The following is a 17,951-nucleotide window of genomic DNA, read 5'->3' on the forward strand; positions in this document are numbered from 1 at the left end:
TTGTGCCACGTGTCTTAGTTGTGCCACGTGGGATCTTCGATCTTCGTTGCAGCCTGTGGGATCTTTAGTTGTGGCATGCGGGCTCCTTAGTTGTGGCATGCAAACTCTTAGTTGCGGCATGTGGGACCTAGTTCCCTAACCAGGGATCGAACCCGAGCCCCCTGCATTGGGAGTGTGGAGTCTTAGCCATTGGACCACCAGGGAAGTCCCTGATTCTGGGCTTTATTCAGCCCATTTCGAGAGCACTCCCTCCGTGCCAGGCACCACTTGACACATAATCTCGCCTACTCCCCAGAGTGGCCCTCTGCGTGGGGCGCTGTAACCAGGCCTGTTCTACAGGTGAATTAACCAGCGCTTGGGGAAGTTTCGTAACTTGCTCAATTTCTTGGCGAAGGTGGTGGCCATGGCAAGATTCATGCCAGACGGTGTGACTCCTGAATCCAAACACCTGATTGAAGGACTCCGCGGCCGCTTTCCAGCGAGAGGAATGCATCACAGCAGTCCTGACTTGCCTTTCTCGTCCCCCTGCTTCGATCAACCTGGACTTTGTGCTTAACCTTTTCCCTAGTCTGTGCCTCTGCTCACACCGTGTGGGGCAAATGCCTTTCTTCATCACCCCCATCTCTCTCCTCCTTCCAACTCCACCTCCACTGCCATGTCCCATGCAAAGCCTTTTCAACCTTCTAACCAGATAGGACCTTTGTCTCCATTGATCCCCCCCATAGTGCTTTGTACTTTTCTTTTTGTGATTTTGCTTTTTCTGGCTTGGATTGTGGTTACTTGTGTACTTGTCCTTTCCCACCACTAGGTTATAAGCCCTGTGAGGACAAGGATTGAACAATTTCTTCCTATCTCTTTCCCAGAAGATAAAATCCATAAAGTCCATGCTCTATAAGGCATACATTGAATTAGTGAATTCTCTGTTGAGGTGAATGAATGGAAGCAAGGATGGGACCATAGGGCCTGGTTCACCATCCTTGGTGCCATCACTGAGTCTGTCTGGATGGTGACCAGGCCCGTGTTTCTCCTTCTTGTCCAGCAGCACAGCACGATCAAAGTTTCGAAGCATCCTAGTAAACTCATCAAAAGAGAAATTGTCTTATATGATGTTTCTTGCTCTTAGGGAATCATGCTGCCTCCTATTGGGAGCTTCTTGCTTTACTAAGAGCTATAAAACCATCCCTTTAATTATCCATTCTAGAATTTATCTGGAGTTTGCTGCCAAGCATACCATTGGCAATTTCTGAAATGTACCCTTTTGAAATTTGGGGCATTTCCTTGACCCCTTCCCTTCTCTCTGGTCATTGCTTTCATTCTAAGATCACATCTGGTCCCTTCATTCAGATGTTAACATTATGAAAAATCTTAGGCACCATTTACAACGTTCCCTTTGGGCCTTAGAAAACAGGTTGTATTTGAAAGAGGCAACGGAGAAATCAGAATGTGATTAAAATGGCTCTGATTGTTCGGAGTACTCTAACAGACTCCCTCTCTGAGGACTTTCTATCCTCTGGGTGGTTCTGGACTGAGTCCTTCTCTTGGTAATTAATGACTCTGAGATACAGATGTAGCTGTTGGTCTTGTCCATGAATCATCTAGCCATGCGTGGCCACAGCCAGCAGAAAAAGAGCTCTGCGTCTCTTCATCCGATAGACTCTGAAGAGGAGCTGGATGGCATGGCCATTTCTGTGAGGGTTTACTTTCTGCATGTTATAAGCAACTGGGTAAAAAGGGCAGGGTGAACATAAAGTGCCATTCACTGCAAACAGACCGAATTACAAGCCAAAACCTTCTCAAGATAGCTTGGTATCACTCAGGTTATCTGTGTTACAAAACATGTCTGAGGATGATTGCTTTGATTAGTTGTTCTTTCACGGGTCTTACTTTATTTTAACTCAAATAGTTGAGATGAGGAGTGGAAATCATTTTCTAACAGTAAGTTATTTCCTTCCTGAATTTTTTTCCTGTCAGGATTTTCTCTTCGTTCCCTGTTCCCTGACCACACACACTCCACAGCTCAACTGTGCTTCATTAGCTTCTTAAAATATTTGTTGCTATCTTTGATTGTTAACTTAATTGACAGATCTTTTCTTCCTATTTACAAATCTTGATTCTTCCCTTAATCAGCATGAATTTTTTTTAACCTTTCACCGTCTTATATCTTATACTTTTCATTTTATTCTTTTCTATGTGTAAAAGTTATGCTCTACACTACATCAGTCTATGGGAACAAATGCTATATCTTTACATTTCTGCCCCAGTTCAAATGGAATCCAGGCAGAAACTCCAGACTTTTCCACGGGCCCCTGCCCTAAATATCTCCAAGCTTCCTGGCAATGCTTGTAATGATCTCATTTCGTACTTGGTATTGTCTTAGGGGAGAACTCAGGTTCTTCTCAATAGGGCTCAAGTCCCACCATCACCAGCACCACCACTGCTCCACCTCAAACTCCATCAGCCTTTCCTCTAAATAAACACAAAGGAGAGTAAAAGCTATGCATTCTATGCAAACATAGCTTCTAGAAAAGACTCCTAGGCATATCTCTCCCAACACCACCACTGTGCACAAGCTCCTCCCACCTAGAAACCCAGGACCCTCATTTCTCCTCAAGGTCATATTCCACCACTGCTGGCCTCTGCGTCCACCCTGTCTCTTTCTCCCTCCCTCCCTATGTCAACTGCAGAGAGACACGTCCCAAGGGTCCCAAGACAGTGACAATTTCAATTCACCTTTGGGTAGGTGTTTCCCACAAATATACCCACAGTCAGGATGGCCAAGTCAGGATACGTTTTGGTGTTGGTGCCACATTGGACCAAGACCCTTGTCTTCCTCTCCAACAACTTACAAGTTTTTATTTATTTATTATTTATTTATTTATTTTCGGCTGCATTGGGTCTTCGTTGCTGTGCATGGGCTTTCTCTAGTTGTGACAAGAGGGGGCTACTCTTCATTGAGGTGCGTGGGCTTCTCATTGCGGTGGCTTCTCTTGTTGTGGAGCATGGGCTCTAGGCACACAGGCTTCAGTAGTTGTGGCACATGGGCTCAGTAGTTGTGGCTCACAGTCTCTGGAGTGCAGACACAGTAGTTGTGGTGCACGGGCTTAGTTGCTCCATGGCATGTGGGATCTTCCTGGACCTGGGCTCGAGCCCGTGTCCCCTGCATTGGCTGGCAGATTCTTAACCACTGCGCCACAAGGGAAGCCCTCTCCAACAATTTAAAGAAGATTGATGCTGAGACCACATCACTATTCAGGCTCCTCTCCCTCTCTCCCCACACTTTTATGGGGTTGATGGTAGGGTGGGAAGGGAAGTGCTGTCCTTTCTACACTCTGACCTCATCTTAGAGGTTCAGTGGAGATGGTAGTAGAGCAGGTAGTGTGTGAGGATGATAGGATGGAAGGGGGTCTGGGGGACGATGTGAGGGTCTTAGTGCCTTTCAGAAAACTTGACTCTGTTGACTGAAAAAATATACAACCTAGAAGCTGAGAATTATATTTTATTTGGCGGACAAAACTGAGGACTTGGGAATTCCCTGGTGGTCCAGTAGTTAGGACTCCAAGCTTTCACTGCTGAGGGTGCGGGTTCAATCCCTGGTAAGGGAACTAAGATCCTGCAAGCCGTGCAGCATGGCCAAAAAACTGAGGAATTAAGCCCGGGACACAGCCTCTCAGATAACTCTGGGAGACTGCTCTGAAGAGGTAACAGAGGAGCCAGGATATATAGGAGTTTTTGCAACAAAGAACAGGTAGTTGGAACATCAAAAGATTACTGTTAATTAAAGAAAACCAGACATCTCAAGTATGTATGGGAAGATCAAGAGTCTGGGCTGACTGAAATCATTCCTTTGATATGCACCTCAGTTATCTGGGGCCAGTGTCCTGTGCTTTCTCTTCCTGAGAGTCCTCAGGATGCATCATTGGGGGCGGCTGCAGAGCTGACTCATTCATTCACCCTACAGATACTAATGGAGTCCCTCCATGTACTATTCATTGTTCAGCACTGGAGACACTGTAGAAAACAAGGCAAACAAAGTCCTTGCCTTCATGGAGCTTAGGTTTTAGTGGGAACAGGAGGAAATGAGGGGGTTTCAATGGACTGAATGTCTCCCCCAAATTCATACTTTGAAATTCTAACCCTCAATGTGATGGTTTTAGGAGATGGGGCCTTTGGGCAGTGATTAGTGCCTTTATAAAAGGGACCCCAGAGAGCTCTCTCCCTCTCTTTCCACCACGTGGGGACACAATGGGGGTTTGACAGTCTGCCAACCAGAAGAGGGTTCTCACTGGAACCTGACCATGCTGGCACCCTTTTCTCAGACTTCCAGCCTTCAGAACTGTGAGAAATACACTTCTGTTGTCTATAAGCTTCCCGCCCTGCCGAAGTCTGTGGTACTTTGTTACAGCAGCCCAAACTAGCTAAGACATAGGGGCTTGGGGAATAGCCCTCAAATGCCATACATGTCATAACTATCCTTTCTGGATGAATGTTCATCAGCCTCATCTCCCTAAACCTTTTCAGTAAGACTCTATTATGGCATTTCTGTTGCTTTCCATACCTTCTTTCATTGAATTTTGAAGAACTACAGTTTGACCAACAAGGAGCCAAGGTTGGGGCATAGATGGATTAAATGGAAATTTTCTCAGTGTGTTTCAAAACTATAAGAATATTTGGTCCTACTTGTCAAGTAGTTTATTTATTTATTTATTTATTTATTTGGCCTCATTGGGTCTTCGTTGCTGTGTGCGGGCTTTCTCTAGTTGCAGTGAGCGGGGACTACTCTTCGTTGCGGCGTGCGGGCTTCTCATTGCGGTGGCTTCTCTTGTTGCGGAGCACGGGCTCTAGGTGTGGGGGCTTCAGTAGTTGTGGCTCTTGGGCTCTAGAGCACAGGGTCAGTAGTTGTGGCGCATGGGCTTAGTTGCTCTGTGGCATGTGCGATCTTCCCGGACCAGGGCTCGAACCCGTGTCCCCTGCCTTGGCAGGTGGATTCTTAACCACTGTGCCACCAGGGAAGTCCCTGTCAATTAGTTTTTGCTAAAGGTCATTCCTTCTAAAGCTACATAGACTCATGGCAATGCTCAAAGCAAAAACTGTGCCTGATATACTGTACCGAGGATTATTTTCTATAGCCAGTAAAATAGATTTTAAAAATTCTCTTCCTGTAGCCTACTGGCTAGGGGCCCTGGGATTCAATCCAACCAAAACACACACATCCTATCCAGTGGTGCAGTGTGATTTCGTTAGCCTTTTCCCTCACAGAATGTTCAAAGAAATTGTTCATGGTTATTTCTTTGTGAAGTTTTTGATTGGATTAAAAAACCAATATAAATTGAATTTAAACTGTCCAATGGCAATTTTTTTTTTATTAAAAATAAAACAAATCCTAAACTCCTGGGAAACAGAACCAGTAGCTTATATTTCTCTCTCTATTGCACAGCACTTACCTAGCTCAGTGCCTGGTACAAATACGAGCTCTGTAAGTTCATTTGTTGGATGAATGAATTTACTTATTCATGAATAAATTCTTTATTCATGAATGAACTTATTTATTCACTCATTACTTTTCTTCCTTTCCTTGCATTTTATCTGCAATTTTCTTTATTCTTTGGACTCAGTAATACTTTTCATATCATTTTCAATAAGAGAGCTGAATAAATGCATATTGACCTGACTTGAAAAGAGTAATGGAAACAGACAGAAAATCTTTAGCAACTGGACCCAAAACCTCCCAGTGAGTTGCAAATTAATCCAGTGAAATATTCCGGATGTTTTGGATGAGGGAATTCTATCCCAGACAGGTCACACTCTCTTACTAACCTTGGGTCTGGTTGAAGGAAGATTCCTCTAATCCAAAACATCCTGCGATTTTAATTTAATTACAAAACAACATGTTGTGCAAGTGAAGTTGGACTTCAAGATGATGTAGCAGAAAGTTCCTGCTTTGATAATGAAAACAGATGCCATCTAGAGCAATAAAAATGACTGCACCAGGCCAAGCGGTCAGAGACAGGTCCAAACAAGCTGGAATGGCTTTTACTTAACGTGATGTTAGGAGCAATATAATTCTGTGTCATTTGGGGTTAAACTTTAATTTCACAGTTTTTAAATATAAAACTACATTTGCTGTTTGCACACCAAGTAGACCGTCTAGCCATCTTTACTCTTTTTCCTTACTTCTCGAAACATAACTTATTTTTATGTTCTGCCAACTCTTCTTTCTGACCTCTTACATCTGTCTGTTTGTTGTCCCCATAAAGATTCCAACTCTTTCCAACCTCTGCTCTCCTGTCCTGTCCCACTTTGCTCTAAGGAACTCCAAGAAGCAAAGGCAAAGCCCCTGCTCAAGAACATTTGAATATCCATCCAGCCATCCATTCAACATCCATTAAGCATCTTCTATGTGTAAGGCATTTTGCTTGGTTTGTGAGGGCAGATCAAAGAAAACCAAGTTATTGTTTCCATTCTTCAAGAGAGATTTAAACTTGAAGGGAAGGTTGAAGCAGAAGGGGGAACAGGAGAAAGATGGAGCTGATACGCATAAATACAAGACACGTAGAGGCCCTACCAGGTCGTAAATAGGTCCCAAACCAAACTCATCATGTTCCCCCACAAACCACTTCCTTTTCCAGCCCTCCTCGTGTGGTCATGGCTCCACAGCTGCTCCTCTGTCTTCAGGTAGCATTTTATTGTACCCATCTCACGTCCACCTCTATTGTTGTCATTTATGCATTTGCCCACTTCTTGAGGAGGACTCTACCTTAAACCTGGAATCTGATGGCAGATCCGATTCCTAGTCACCTCCTCATCTCTGGAGATGACTCCATTTTCCAGAGGGAAGGACACTTCTCAAGGCCTTGATTTATGCTAAAAACCACTTTACTTTTTTCCTTCACCATTGATCCCCATTTATTCTCATCTCCAAATTATTTGGCTTTTCTTGTTGTGTGGTTGAATCTCCAGAATTCTACCTAAGTGTTCCTTCCACTCTCCCACACTGTGCCTCAGTACCATCAGCATGACTGTTTTCCTGACCTAGTATAGCAATGGCTTATGAAGCCCAGAGTTCCCTTGGGGGATCTGCATTATTCTAGGGAAAAAAGAACTTTGAAATGAAACAACTTAAGCTTCCTAAACCAAATTCCTGAAGGCTACTCTGCTTTTTAAATCAAAACTAACTATTCCTACCTATCACAATGCAAATGCTTGAACTCTGTGTGCTCCTGTGAGATACAGAACAGCAGAAACTGCTCTTTAAAGAACACTTTGCATGCAGTATTTAAGCTCTATTACTAGGTCAGCCTTTTTTTTTTTCCTCTCCACATCCTTGTAAAATGTTTACAAGCTTCCCAACATTTTCACACAGTCCAGAATACACCCAGACACCATTTATCCAAGCCTAGGATTCCTTGTGAGTTGGGGGAGGAAGCAAGGGATAGGGATGAAGACGAGATGGAGAGGTGTTAATACAATGATCACCACTGAAGGGAAAAGCTGTGAAAGATGTTGGAAGGGCAAGAGAGGCTGCAGAATATCTCTTCAGTGGAATGCCGGATTATGATCTTTGCAGGGTTGTTTTATCCTATAGAGTTGAACACCTTTGTTTTTCACTAGGCTATTTTACAACTCTGTTAAGGTAGAAGTTAACTTGTAGAAAACTAATAGTGATACAAATGATTCCTGTTCACAGCAGTGCAAACAATCCTGTTTATGGCAACTGAAAGGAATTTTGTCAGGGAGAGACTATAAAAACCAGTTGTAAAAGAGGCATGTACCACAATGTTCATTGCACCTCTATTTACAATAGTCAGGACATGGAAGTAACCTACGTGTCCATCGACAGATGAATGGATAAAGAAGATGTGGCACATATATACAGTGGAATATTACTCAGCCATAAAAGGAAACGAAATTGAGTTATTTGTAGTGAGGTGGATGGACCTAGAGTCTGCCATACAGAGTGAAGTAAGTCAGAAAGAGAAAAACAAATACCGTATGCTAACACATATGTATGGAATCTAAAAAAAAAAAATAGTCATGAAGAACCTAGGGGCAGGATGGGAATAAAGACGCAGACCTACTAGAGAATGGACTTGAGGACACGGGGAGGGGGAAGGGTAAGCTGTGACAAAGTGAGAGAGTGGCATGTACATATATACACCACCAAATGTAAAACCGATAGCTAGTAGGAAGCAGCCGCATAGCACAGGGAGATCAGCTCGGTGCTCTGTGACCACCTAGAGGGGTGGGATAGGGAGGGTGGGAGGGAGGGAGATGCAAAAGGGAAGAGATTTGGGGATATATGTATATGTATAGCTGATTCACTTTGTTATGAAGCAGAAACTAACACACCATTGTAAAGCAATTATACTCCAATAAAGATATTAAAAAAACCAAAAAACAAAAACCAGTTGTAATATCTTACTGATTCCATTGTGAATTAATAATAGTTAATAATAAATAACTCACAGATTAATGATGACCATTTATTATTTGCATGAGAGTCATGATTTTACCTTTTTAGAAATTACCCTCTTAAAAAAAATTACCCTCTAATGCTGCATCACTGGGTTGCTTTCAGATTACAATCCTTATTGCCACTTCTGCTTATTTTATTCATTCAGCCTGTAAGGAGAAGTGTCTAAGTTTATTAACACCGTAATTGATTTTCTTTGACCATTCTTTGAATATTTTTCAGAAGTAAATAACTTTCACAAAGGCAAAGGCTTTGGTGTCAAAGGAAACTAAGAGGCCCAGAATGAGTAGTCGGTAGCACCGAGGGCTGGAGATGGTTCTATCACATGCTCCCCTTTTGCACAGGTGGTTGGGAGACACTCAGGGGATGGAAGGAAGGGAAAAGGAATCAGGGCCCGGTGACTGCTTGACAGAGGAGGGCGCTTTTAGGCCAGAACACACTACAGTGTTTGAGGCATTAAGTGCTCAGAAAAGCAGATGAAAGAATTAAATGGTGGTCAAGTACCACTTTATTCTAAATAGAAGCTAAGTGTTAGGTAGAAAAAAAGAGGGGAAGAATTTATGAAGGGATGGGATATGGAAGCAACCAGAAATGGGGAAAAGATAAGCAACTCTAAGGATTCTGTGATGCTACAGTTCAGAGCTTTTAGCAGTTCAGTTCCTGCCAAGTATTTATCTGATTGGAAGGAAAAAGACCATCTATGGGTTCAGGGATACAAAAGAGAAATACCTAATTTATGCTTGTTCCACTGATCAGAGATTATAAACTGCTTGAGCAGGACTGAGGCCTCCACAACCTGTTTGTTTGGCTGGTTGGCGTTTCTGAAATGTTTTGAAAGTAAATACTTTTGGACAGGGTGTGCCCTCTGATGACAGGCCCCCTTCTCTCTGCAAGAGATCGTAAGGCCTCCCTCAGTTGTTTTACCCATGGAAACATTTGAATTTGCACCCTCAACTAATAATTACATCTTTAAGCAGTTTTTGAAACCATTTACACAGATTTAATGATGTGACATTACTTATAGCAGTTAGCCAGAGCCAAAGTAAGTTCAAGCTCTGCCCCTATATGAACAAAATCACCCTTTGGCAAGTTCCCAAAATATAGGCAGAGGACTTGCCCTGCAAAATCCTCTTTTTTGGCAACCCCCGGCCAGTGCTGTCTTTTCTTCGTGTCATTTATGTGTTTACTTTAAATGCACAACTGCTAAAGTTGTCCAAATAAATTTCATTCTATGCCCAGTTATTCTTCAGTTTTCCAGGTTATTCAAGCAGCAAGTCTAGTCCTTAAACAAGAATATTAGTCCCTTTAACTTGTGATTATGAAGTCCTCTAGCCTGACATCAATCTAAGAGGCAGACATAACAGTCCCAGTCCCCGCCTTGGATGTTGTTCATCATGATGAATACTTCCATGGCCCAGGCACTAAATACTTCATAGGTATTATTTTTTTTAAATTCTCATCTTATGGTGTTAGAATCCTAATTTCAGATATGAATAAAAGCTAAAAGAATTCTGAGGCTTAAAATTTAAATCACTGAGTTACTATAACACAGCTACTGTTAAATCTAAGTCTAAAGCACTTGCCCTAAATCTCCAAGCCATTCAAAGGCCCTTTAATTATGGTACCACAAAAATACTCATGCCCATCTAGCAGTTGAATAATTATGCCTGTAGCAAAGAAGGAATACACACACCTACACTTTAAAAGTTTACGCTATGTACTCCTCTTAGATCTTAGATAAATCATTTACGCTGTCATTGTTCATGATCAAGGTAGATTCAAGAAGACTCTTTCCAGGGACTTCCCTGGTGGTCCAGTGGTTAAGAATCTGCCTTCCAATGTAGGGGATGCAAGTTCAATCCCTGGCCGGGGAACTAAGATCCCACATGCTGCGGGGCAACTAAGCCTGCACGCTGCAGCTACTGAGCCTGCGTGCCACAACTACTGAGCCCGAGTGCAGCAACTAGAGAGAAGTCCAAACGCTGCAACGAAGATCTCACTGCCACAACTATGATCCTATGCAGCCAAAAAAAACAAAACAAAAACAAAAAAAGAAGACTTTTTCCAATAGATTCAAGAGAACATTTTTTCCCCAGTAGCACCCTTTAAATTTACTTTCTAGCCCTCGGTTGTTTCTTCACTATTATTTGTCATCTGCTATGTTTAGAGACTTTCCAGAACAGGTGTTCTCAACCAGGGGTACATGAACTTGGATTTTGTCGAATGCTTTTCCCACACCTACTGAGATTGATCATGTGATCATCCTTGCATCCCTGAGATAAATCCCATTTAGTCATGTGTATAATTCTTTTTATTATTTTACTATTTTTTATTGTGGTAAAATATATATCACATAAAATTTGCCATGTTTAAGTGTATTATTCTTTTTACATGTTGCTGGATTTGATTTGCTTGTATTTTGTTGAGAAATTTTGTGTACATTGAATGCGAATATTGGTCTGTAGTTTTCTTTCTTGTGTGATGTCTTTGTCTGGTTTTGATATCAGAGCAATATTGACCTCATAAAATGGGTTTTTATTTTATTTTATTTTTTTAATATCTTTATTGGAGTATAATTGATTTACAATGTTGTGTTAGTGGGTTTTTAAAATTTTTATTGAAGTATAGTTGATTTACAATGTGTTAATTTCTGCTTTACAGCAAAGTGACTCAGTTATACACATATATATTCTTTTTCATATTCTTTTCCATTATGGTTTATCACAGGATATTGAATGTAGTTTCCTGTGCTATACAGTAAGACCTTGTAGTTTATCTATTCTATATATAATAGTTTGCATCTGCTAATCCCAAACTCCTAATACTTCCCCCCCACCCCCTCCCCTTGGCAACCACAAGTCTGTTCTCATGTCTGCGAGTCTGTTTCTGTTTTGTAGATATGTTCATTTGTGTCATATTTTAGATTCCACATGTAAGTGATATCATATGGTATTTGTCTTTTCTTTCTGACTTACTTCACTTTATATGATAATCTCTAGGTCCATCCATGTTGCTGCAAGTGGCATTATAAAATGGGTTCTAAAGTGTTTCCTCTCTGGGAATTCCATGGCGGTCCAGTGGTTAGGGCTCTGTGCTTCCACTGCAGGGGGCACAGGTTCGATCCCTGGTTGGGGAACAAAGATCCCACACGCTGCCGTGTGGCAAAAAAAAAAAAAAAAAAGTATAGAAGTGTTTCCTCTCTTCTGTACTTTGGAAGAGTTTGTCTGACATGTAGGATGGAGTTTGATTATGGTGGGGTTTGTTTGTCAAAGTAGGGGGCACCTGCATTTTATCACAATGTGATGAGGAAATATTGACTCATATATAGAAAATGCATTTCAATAAAATTTAAAAAATCACTACAAGTAAATATGACAAAATAAACGAGTGCCCTCCTCATGAGATAGAGGAAGGAGTTAAAAATCATATAGTTTAGGAGGCAAATGAAAATATATTTGCAACAGACAAAAAAGGAATAGGTTTTGATTGGTACCTTAAAAATATGTCAATGGAAAAGTAAGCATTTGAAAAAAACATGTACTTGTAAAAAATTTATAATGGAAATAATATATAAAAGTAGAGAAAATAGTATAATCAACCACCATGTTCTTATCTTCTATTCTTCAACAATTACCAACACATGACAACTTTTGTTTTTTTCTATACCCACTCTACTCCTCACCCTTACTCCTACCTCTGCTGAATTATTATTGTCTTTAATTCTTTTTTTTTAAATTAATTAATTTATTTATTTTAATTTTTGGCTGTGTTGGGTCTTCATTTCTGTGCGAGGGCTTTCTCTAGTTGCGGCAAGTGGGGGCCACTCTTCTTCGCGGTGCGCGGGCCTCTCACTGTCGCAGCCTCTCTTGTTGCAGAGCACAGGCTCCAGACGCGCAGGATCAGTAGTTGTGGCTCACGGGCCCAGTTGTTCCACGGCATGTGGGATCTTCCCAGACCAGGGCTCGAACCCGTGTCCCCTGCATTGGCAGGCAGATTCTCAACCGCTGCGCCACCAGGGAAGCCCTATATGAATATTTTCTGTTATATTAGTTTGGTCCCCTGAAACTAAGCTCTAGGACAAGAATTTGAATGCAGTAGATTATTTTGGAAGTCGTCCCAGGAAACGCTGGTAATGGAGGGGGGAAGTGAGACAAGAAAGGGAATGAAGGCAGCAAAGGATTTATTATCAAGCATTTCCCCAGGATGGGCTACTGGAGCATAATCCTGCTGGGTAAGTAACTTTAGGAGACAGTGTGGAACACAAGCCTCACGGTTAACTTCTCTGAGGAGTGAGTGAGTTGGGGTATTTATACTCCTGTCTGTCTGTTGACTGAAGGCTGCTGGGGGAGGAGAGCAGAGAGAGACATTAAATTCCCTGGCACTCTGGGCCTGCCTTGAACTTGAGCAGAGCTGACTGTGGTGGCAGACAAAGCCCTCAGGCAGAGTTGCAGGAAGTCAAGCTGGTGTGAAATGGAAGGGGGCAGGGCTTATGGGCAGGCACTGGCAACTCTCACCCATGTTATTAAACACTGGCTATAGAACAGTCTACAGTGTGGAGGAGTGCCTTCTCAAGGGTTGTACTCCTGCACTTATTTCTTTTTCTACTTCTTTTCTCTTCCTCCTCACAGCAAAATTTCTCACAGGAGTTGTGTATAACCACTGTCTCCACACCTTCACACACTGTTCTCTGCTCAACACAGTTTTATAGGGTTTCTCTGTCTCTGTCTGTCTTTAAAATACTGCTTTTTCTAAGTCAAAAACCTCCACTTTGCCAAATCCAGTTGTTACTCTTCTGTCTTCAGAAGCATAGGTTCCAGCTTTTCCTGCATTTCTGTGACTGCACATTTTCTCCCACCTCAGTCTCCTTGGGTGGGTGTCTACCTGTAAATGTTGGAGGGCCTCAGGGCTCCATCTCTGGTTTCTCTCTCCCTCTCTCTCTTTTTGGTTTGTTTCTGTACATCTTATTTCTTTAATGAAAATTCATAAATAACTCTAGGAAAATGTCAACACTTTATATAATCTGTTTTGGATATATGTACATTTGAAAAATAAAATTGGGGGTATTTTTAACATTCTTGAAATATTTCATATTAAAAGAAGAAGGGAAATTTACTAATCATTTAGGAACACTTATAAAGCCATTAGCAAACCAAAACACCTTCTGGTAACATTCACTTCTCCAGCTGTCATTCTTCAGGCAATTTCAGTCTCACAGAAGACAACTGAGACCAAGAGGCATCTAAGTTGCCAAAATTGTGTGTCCAAACTCATCATTATTATTCCTAGCAGAGACCCTCTGATCCTTACTTTAAAGCCTATTAAATCTTACTTAACAAGCCAATTTAAAAATAGTAAAAAGTAAAATATTATTAGAAAAGGAAAGAGAAGAAAAATATATAAAAAACAGACATGAAAGTTTTAAAAGGTAAATGGTTGCTATTAAATGTATATAAGTAAATCCATAAACCCCTACACCTGTGTTTCATTAGGCCCTAAGGGTATTGTACCAAATGGCACAATACTACTTGCTGGTAATGATACCAAATAATTAATAATGTTTGTCATCATATTCTGCATACTCTAAGAATGGAGGGACATCAGCAACACATTTTAGAAAAATGCCCATCAAAAAAGTCAATATTTTTTGTTTTAATACTGAAACATAACGGACTTCATTTCTGTTGTCCATATTATAATAGAAGGCTTCACTCAAAGGTGTGACTCTAAGGATGGGAATTGCACACACAGTATAAGTTGTAAGCTCTGTGAGGGTAGGAAACATACATTTCATTTAGATGCAATTTGCTAATTTTATACCCATAGCTTCCCTAAGAGTGCAGTTGAAAATAGACTGTCTAGGGCTTCCCTGGTGGCGCAGTGGTTGAGAATCTGCCTGCCAATGCAGGGGACACGGGTTCGAGCCCTGGTCTGGGAAGATCCCACATGCCGCGGAGCAACTGTGCCTGTGAGCCACAATTACTGAGCCTGGGCGTCTGGAGCCTGTGCTCTGCAACAAGAGAGGCCACGATAGTGAGAGGCCCGCGCACCGCGATGGAAGAGTGGCCCCCGCTTGCTGCAACTAGAGAAAGCCCTCGCACGGAAACGAAGACCCAACACAGCCATAAAATAAAAATAAATAAATAAATAAAAATTAAAAAATATATATATATATATAACAAAGTATGTACAATATCTATATGAAGAAAAAACTATAAAACTCTGATGAAAGAAATCAAAGAACTAAATAAATGGAAAGATATTAAAAAAAAAAAAAGAAAATAGACTGTCTAGAAGGAGTGAAGGGAAGTCCCTTTTCAGAAAACAGAAAACAATTCTAGAGTTCTTTATGTTCGGGAAGAGCATTTCAGCTTTTTAACCCCTGAATGTGATATAATATATCTATGATTATCCAAAACAGAGATTAAACATTAATATAATGCAATGCAAATTAATTTTATACATGTATTTCTTACCTCAAATTCTATTTCTCTTAGTTTAACTGAAGTCTCATTTAATAAACAGAAAAAAAGTTTAATGAAGAGAAAATGGACCTGCTGATGGTAATTTGCAAGGGATGGAAAGGAGGTTAATGGTGATCACTTTGGTAGTGTGTTCTACATTATTTTTTAAAAATTGACAGGCGATAGGCTAAGTCTGGCCTTCTAATTTTCCTGATTGAGTTGGAGAAAGCTGTATCTCTATCGGATGATGTATAAGCCTGTGAAATTCTCTAAGGGATCAATGGGACAGTTTATTAATATGAATCTCAGTCTCTAACTTAAAAAAAATCTCTTTATGTCCTCTCTTATAACACTTCACCTTTTGGATATATAATCTTCATCAATATCTTATTAGCATTTCATAGATTTTTCTTTTTTCTTTCTTTTTTTTTTGTAGTGGCAAGTACGGAGATTTCCCGTATCTGCCCTGTCCCCGCACTCCATAGCCTCCCCACTACCAGCATTCCTCCACCAGAGTGATGCTTTTGCTACAACTGATGAATCTACACTGACACATCATAGTCACCTGAAGTCCATTGGTTTTTTTAAAAAAATATTTTTTTAATTTATTTATTTATTGGCTGCATCAGGTCTTAGTTGCGGCATGTGGGATCTTTCCTTGCGGCGCGTGCGTTCTTGTTGCGGCATGCGGGCTTCTCTCTAGTTGTGGCACGTGGACTCAAGGGTGCACGGGCTCTGTAGTTTGCGGCACATGGACTCTTTTGTTGAGGCACGCAAGCTCAGTAGTAGTGGCGTGCGAGCTCAGTAGTAGTGGCGTGCGAGCTCAGTAGTAGTGGCGTGCAGTCTTAGTTGCCCCACAGCATGCGGCATCTTAGTTCCCCAACCAGTGATCAAATCCTCTTCCCCTGCATTGCAAGGTGGATTCTTTACCACTGGACCACCAGGGAAGTCCCCTGGAGTCCATAGCTTACGTTAGCGCTCACTCTTGGTGTTGTGCATTCTATGGTTTTGGACAAATGTATAATGACATTTCCATCACTATGGTATCGTACAGAGTATTTTCATTGTCCAAAAATCCTCTGTGCTCCACCAGTTCATCCCTCACTCCCACCTCCACCCTCTGGCAGCCACTGATCTTTTTATTGTCTCCATAGTTTTGCCTTTCTGTTATATAGTTAGAATCATAAAGTATGTAGCCTTTTCAGACTGGCTTCCTTCACTTAGTTACAAGCATTTAAGTCTCCTTCATGTTGTTTCATGTCTTGGTAGCTCATTTCTTTTTAGTGCTGAATAATACTCCACTGTCTGGATGAACCAGTTTATTTATCCATTCACCTACTGAAGGACGTCTTGGTTACTTCCAGGTTTTGGCAGTTATGAATAAAGCTTCCATAGATTCAAAAAAATTCCTTTCCTTCAAAATTAAGCATATAATCAATGAGTTTACTACCAGTATGCATCCAAACCAGACTGAAGAGTTACCTCCTTTGTTCTACTTCATACTCTCTCCATCTTTGCAGTAATTGCATTATTACTATTAGCATACTAATTTTTCCATCTTCTATTCATTTATGTTAAAGAATGCAGGAAAATGTAATAAAACACCAAAATGGATCTACAAACAAGTGCCATTATAATACAGACATGGTTGTTTTATGGAAACTGAACCAGTTGACTGATAGGCAGAGATGGATGGCAATGCTTGATAGTCAGTTGCTGGATGAAAGTCTAAATTTGAAATAAGAAAAGCAGTTTGAGGGCAGCAGAGTAAATGTTGCAGTCCTATAGGACACACAGATGTGTGCTAGAAATAGCCTGCCTGGCTATTTTGATTAATGAGTAAAGACTTAAGTTGACTGACTATTGAAAAATGATAAATGACACATACATACACACTAGTTGGTGAAAGGTGTGGAAACTTTGGTCTCAATTTAGAGAGAGTGGCATCTCTAACAGGATACAGGCAAGCTATACTACATAGTTTGATTCTGAACTTTGCATGGACACATGACATGGCGTTAAATGTATCCTTACAGGTCAGCTCATTTTGAAGAGGTGGCACCTCAGGCTTTCTGACCAAAACTACTAGATTTGGGTCAAAGGCCAGTTGCTCTTTCCCAATTGCTTCTTATCCAAAGCTACCGCCTTATTGTGGGTCCTCCATCGGTAGACTGTGGTCAGTAGTAAAATACTGTCACCACACAAAATCCAAAGAAACCCACTGCAGGCAGTAAAGAAGCTACCACCTTATCTTGGTTCCTCTGTGTGGTAGACAGTGGTCAGTAGTAAAATGCCATCACCAGGCAGAATCCAGCAAAACCCACTGCAAAGTAAAAAAAGAATAATATCCTTAGCTACCAAAGCTCAGGAATAGTCAAATGTTAGGAATCCAGAAAGAACCTACAGTTGAGTCAATAAAAGGTATTAACCATCAGTGCAGTAAACATGGTTCAATGCACAAGTCAAGAAGCTGGCTGATCCTCAGTCCACAGGTGAGGTGACGTACAACATGTGGTTGCCATGAAAGAGAAGTGAAGGAATGGGAATGGCAGGCAGAGTCTAACAGCCTGTTTGCTAAAATCCTCACAACTTCTCTGTTGCTTTTGTCACTACACTCTCAGGATACAGCTTTTGAAAGTTCTTCCATTCTGGCCACTGTCCAAAGCTTTCAATACCGTTTTATCTGTTCCTCTTGCAGAACTATTCCCTTCGTCCTTCTTTGATGCTCTTCCTTACTTTATGTAGGTCTTTGTTTCTGACATTATTTTCCTTCTCAATGAAGAACTGCTTTTAACATTTTTTGCAAAGCAAGTCTACCGGCAACAAAGTCCCTCAATTTTTGTTTGTCTGAAAAAAATATTTCTCCTTCAGTTTTGAAAGATCATTTCACAAGGTACAGAATTCTAGGTTGGTGATTTTTTTTTTCTCTCAACACTTAAAAATTTTCACTCCACTCTCTTCTTGTTTGCATGATTTCTGAAGAGAAGTTGAATGCAATTCTTATCTTTATTCCTTCATAG

General features: G+C 41.1%; 1 protein-coding gene across 1 annotated transcript in view; it reads left to right on the forward strand.

Moving 5' to 3' along the window:
* Window positions 1–1,601: 1,601 nt before the first annotated feature.
* Window positions 1,602–17,951, forward strand: part of LOC137751878 (ATP-binding cassette sub-family C member 4-like) — a 144,621-nt gene continuing 128,271 nt past the window's right edge. Inside the window, exon 1 of the mRNA XM_068526525.1 lies at window positions 1,602–1,688. Coding sequence (XP_068382626.1) covers window positions 1,602–1,688 — 87 coding nt within the window. The remainder of the gene's footprint in view (window positions 1,689–17,951) is intronic.

The sequence above is a fragment of the Eschrichtius robustus genome, chromosome 18, assembly GCF_028021215.1.
Source record: "Eschrichtius robustus isolate mEscRob2 chromosome 18, mEscRob2.pri, whole genome shotgun sequence".
Taxonomy (NCBI): domain Eukaryota; kingdom Metazoa; phylum Chordata; class Mammalia; order Artiodactyla; family Eschrichtiidae; genus Eschrichtius; species Eschrichtius robustus.